The sequence below is a fragment of the Poecilia reticulata genome, linkage group LG2 (assembly GCF_000633615.1).
Source record: "Poecilia reticulata strain Guanapo linkage group LG2, Guppy_female_1.0+MT, whole genome shotgun sequence".
Taxonomy (NCBI): Eukaryota; Metazoa; Chordata; class Actinopteri; order Cyprinodontiformes; family Poeciliidae; genus Poecilia; species Poecilia reticulata.
The window spans coordinates 19,488,455-19,493,385 of NC_024332.1; the positions used below are offsets into that span (position 1 = coordinate 19,488,455).

The window sequence follows — 4,931 nt, forward strand, 5'->3', positions numbered from 1 at the left end:
TAAACACAGATATCTCAAATTACCATTCCGGATAGTCAAAATGTATTTTTAGATAACTGGAATGTAATTACGGATAGTCAGACAAAACCGAATTTATGTTAAGAAGGCTTGCCATAAAGGTAATGCCAATGAATCCAGTTTGTTTCGTAAAACGGTTGAAACAAGTCCAAACAACCCAGGACTTAAGGAGCTCCCATCGCCCTGCTGTCCGATGGCGGTGACTTAACGTACGACTCGGCGCTCCATGAGACGACTATGTATTCATGCGAGTCAGAACCTGGTTCTTCAGTTTACTTCTGGATCAAAATATATGGCAGCAAAACGGTGTTTCACCCCAAATCACATTTACTTGTTCTATAATTTTCCTGCTTGTGTTTGCAATTTATTTTATCATAATTGATCGTCAATAATGACAAAACACCAACAAAGAATATGGTGTTATAATTTCTAATATTATAATTTCAGGTTCGAACTTAACTTTTCTGAAAACTGCTACGCAATGGCTTTCTATCGCAAACGTTTCAATTTAAACTAACCTTCGATTCATATTCTTTCTTATTGACATTTGTTTAGAACACCAACCATAAAATACAAACTTTAAACAACCACGGGTGAATCACATGCCTGAATATAATTGCAATCCAGAAACATTCAAAATGTAACGTAGAAACAATAAAAGATTAAACACAATCAGACTTCATACGTGTCTTTATTTAGATTCAATTTTAGAATAAAACCTTGAATCTAAATATACCTACCCAAGTTCATATAGTAACAGCTAACATGCATCCTCTGACCAAAATTAATGATGGAAAACAAAGTACAAAGATAAAATAACAGCTTTACAAATCTAAATCTGAAAACATTCAAATCCATTGTTACTTCATGAGTTAATATCTCACTAGACAAAAAAAAACATAAAAAATGCATGCATAACTTTGTAAGCTTTTAATATCTCACTTAATATTTTAAATGAAAAACTGACAAAATACAGTGAAAGTTTGTTTTAGATAAACATCCTATTTTATATGCTTTTCTTCTCCAAGTTGCTATAATGTAGAAATGTTACCCAGCTGTAATTACTCTGCTTCCAAACATTAAGTTACTGAGTGTCTTGGTGCCTGAGGGTCAGATAATGTTGTTCATCCTGTATGAGTCCTCATGTGATCAGTTAATCTGCTCCGATAACTGAAGCCTTTTCCACAAGTCCCACATAAGAAAGGCTTCTTSCCAGTATGAGTCCTCATGTGATGAGTTAAACTGCTTTGCCAACGGAAACTTTTTCCACAAGTCTTGCATGAGAAAGGTTTTTCACCTGTATGAGTCCCCTTATGATCATTTAAATATCTTCTTTGTTGAAAACTTTTTCCACAAAACTCACAAGAAAATGGTTTCTCACTTCTATGAGTCCACATGTGGGAAGTTAAATGTCTTTTTTGGCTGAACCGTTTTCCGCAAGTCTCACAAGAAAATGACTTTTCACTTGTATGAGTCCACATGTGGGAAGCTAAATGCCATTTTTGGCTGAACTTTTTTCCGCAAGTCTCACAAGAAAATGGCTTCTCATCTGTATGAGTTCTCATGTGAGACGTTAAAATGGCTTTTTGATGGAAACATTTTCCACAAGTTCCACAAGAGAAAGGCCTTTCCGCTGTATGAGTACTCTTGTGATCATTTAAAAACCTTTTTTCATGGAAACCTTTTCCACAGATCCCACAAGAGAAAGGCCACTCACTTGTATGAGTCCTCATGTGAAGAGTTAAACTGATTTGAGAGCGGAAACTTTTGCTACAAGTCTCACATGAGAAAGGCTTCTGACCTGTGTGAGTCCTCATGTGAACAACTAAATTAGATGTGGTTGTGAATCTTTTGCCACAAGTCTCACATGAGAAAGGCTTCTGACCTGTGTGAGTCCTCATGTGAACAASTAAATTAGATTTGGTTGTGAAATTTTTTCCACAGGTCACACAAGAGAAAGGTTTCTCACCTGTGTGAATCTTCATATGAAGAAGTAAATCAGAATTGGATCGAAAGCCTTTTCCACAAGACTCACATGAGAAAGGCTTCTGACCTGTGTGACTACTCATGTGACGAGTTAAACAAAATTTACTGCTATACCTTTTTTCACAGCTTGTACATGAGAAAAGATTCTCATCTGTGTGAATCCTCATGTGACGAACTAAATTAGATTTGGTTGTCATACCTTTTCCACAGGTCACACAAGAGAAAGGTTTCTCASCTGAGTGAACTTTCATATGATAAATTAATGCAGTCTTGTGGTCATAACTTTTTCCACAAGTTGAACATGTGAAGGGCTTTTTGCCCATGTGAGTTCTCATGTGTGTTGTCAAACGTGCCTGATTAAAGGATTTATCACAAATTTTACAAGAATATAATTTTTGCTCTGGATGAGCTTTCTTGTGTGTTTTTTGTTTTGAACTCTCAGTTTTACCTTTYTGYTGTTTGGTTTTCTGACATATTTCATTTCGTTTCTGCTTCTCATCTCTGTTTCTTGGGTCTTCAGRTTTGCTTTTCTCCTGATCCTGGTTCTCATCCTCAGCAGAGTCATGAGAGATGAGTTGGTTCCTCTGTTGTTCTATTTCATTGTGGATTATTTGCACATTAGAAGGATTCACCAAAATGTCATCAGTCTCCTGTTTCAGCACAAGCTGCTCTTCATCCTGACAGATGCAGAGTTGCTTCTCTTCCTCTTTGAACAGTTGATGTTCTGGTTCTTCTTGCTCCCGTTTTATCTGTAGAGCCTCTGGTTCCTGTTTTATCTGCAGAGGTTCTGGTTCCTCTCGTTTTAAAGTGGAGTTCCCCTCCTGGTTGCTGAACTCATTGTGAACCCCGTCCTCTTTACACACGCGGCATTGACAGAGATCTGGACCAAAACACAAACCAAAAACTTTTAGTTTGGAGTCAAACTATGAATACTTCACTTTAATTCATTGATACATTTGAAAAACCTTTTCTTAGATTAATCTAAAATTACACATTTTTATGTATGAAANAGCTGCTCTTCATCCTGACAGATGCAGAGTTGCTTCTCTTCCTCTTTGAACAGTTGATGTTCTGGTTCTTCTTGCTCCCGTTTTATCTGTAGAGCATCTGGTTCCTGTTTTATCAGCAGAGGTTCTGGTTCCTCTCGTTTTAAAGTGGAGTTCCCCTCCTGGTTGCCGAACTCATTGTGAACCCCGTCCTCTTTACTCACGCAGCATTGACAGAGATCTGGACCAAAACACAAACCAAAAACTTTTAGTTTGGAGTCAAACTATGAATACTTCACTTTAATTCATTGATACATTTGAAAAACCTTTTCTTAGATTAATCTAAAATTACACATTTTTATGTATGAAARTCAGACAAAATGTATTATGGACATTCACCATGTTTTCTGGTCAAATGAATGATTTTAGTAATTCTAAGYACAGGTTTAATTTATCTTCAGACCATGAGTAAAAAAATTTGCTTGTGCTTTTTTTAATCCCACATTTAACTCTTAATTAATTAAAAAAATAATAATTATTTTATTTTTTCCATTGTTAATAAACAGCACTGCAAACGTCTCTGTTGTTATGAGCGTTTCACTGGTGGAGCAGAATTATTCCTAAAAGATGAGTTTATAGTTGATGCATGTAAACTTCCACCAATCACAGCCCTTCTACCTCCTGCTCTGTTGCTCTACGTTTACCTCAGTGCGAATCGCACAGAGTTAACTACTAACGTTGTGGAGCTTTGCACTCTCTTCATAGTCATTTTATGTTATTATTTTTCCAGTTACACCATGGATCAAATCATATCAAATGCTTGGTCAACTTGCTTAGAAAACTGTAAAACAACTGAAACACTGGGTGCCTTTAAATCTCAACTTAAAACCCAACTGTTTTGGCTAAATTACAGGTTTTGATGTCTTTGATGTTTTTAATGTTTTTATCTTTTTTAACCTTTTTCTTTTTCTTTAAAAAAATATTTGTCTAACTGTTTATTCACAGTCACATGCTGTTTTTATTTTAATTATGTGAAGCACTTTGAAATGCCTTGGTGCTGAAATGTGCTATACAAATAAAATTTGATTGATTGATTGATTGAACCAKAGTTTGTGCGCACGGCCGAGTGGAGATCGGATTCTGAAAAACTCATYCCATGAAGCTCGGGCAACCAAAACAGTTTCTATTAAAAAAACTCGACAGACACCAAATGGAAGAGCTGCTAAAACCACATTAGGAGAATTTAATTAAATCTCTCATTTGTTGCGCATTTCTGCACAATGCAGCMGATTTATGTCATCATGCAGGGCTGGTCCAAGGCTGTATGAGGCCYGTTATGTMAAAACTTYGTTTTATTTCAATCAAAGCTATAAAGCACCCTTCATGYTGGAGGCAGTTYGCTGGAAACGCATAATAAAGGGTATTTCTGAACTGGGTTTGAACCATCAGGATCACAGTAAACTGAAACTGGTGGGATTCTCCCTTTTTCTCCCATCTCTGTAAGAGAGCTGGTGGATATTGAAAGCGATGCCCTTTTCCTCACTTCCCTGGACTACCCCATTGCTATATTCTTTGCCTAATTTATAATAAAATAATAATCAAAATGCATTTTGATGTGTTCTTCATTGACTCAGTGTTTCACCTTAGGTAAGACTTATTCATTTCCTTAACAGGTCTTAAACAGAATCTGATTTAGGGGCCGCTCTTGCTGCTAAAACAGATTCTGTATTACATTTAATCTGAGAMAGGGGAGCAGTTTAACTGGACAACCTAAAATCCAAACTCAAAGATTAAACTCACAGCATCAGATTGTAGCTATGGTAACAATCCAACTATAAATAATATTCTTTGTTTTATATTTGTTTACAATAATATTTGTTAACAACAGCCCTAGTTTATGACTAGATTTATCTCTACGCTGACTATACAAAATATGTATTT

At 36.0% G+C, this 4,931-nt stretch overlaps 1 protein-coding gene across 1 annotated transcript; it reads right to left on the reverse strand.

Annotated features, from left to right (window-relative positions):
- Positions 1-690: 690 nt before the first annotated feature.
- Positions 691-4,375, reverse strand: LOC103481299 (gastrula zinc finger protein XlCGF57.1-like). Its single transcript, XM_008436703.1, has 3 exons — positions 4,369-4,375; positions 3,034-3,231; positions 691-2,884 (listed from the first exon to the last, which is right to left on the reverse strand). The coding sequence occupies exons 1-3, from the start codon at positions 4,373-4,375 to the stop codon at positions 1,143-1,145; spliced, it is 1,947 nt and encodes a 648-aa protein (XP_008434925.1). The 3' UTR covers positions 691-1,142.
- Between the last annotated feature and the right edge of the window lie 556 nt (positions 4,376-4,931).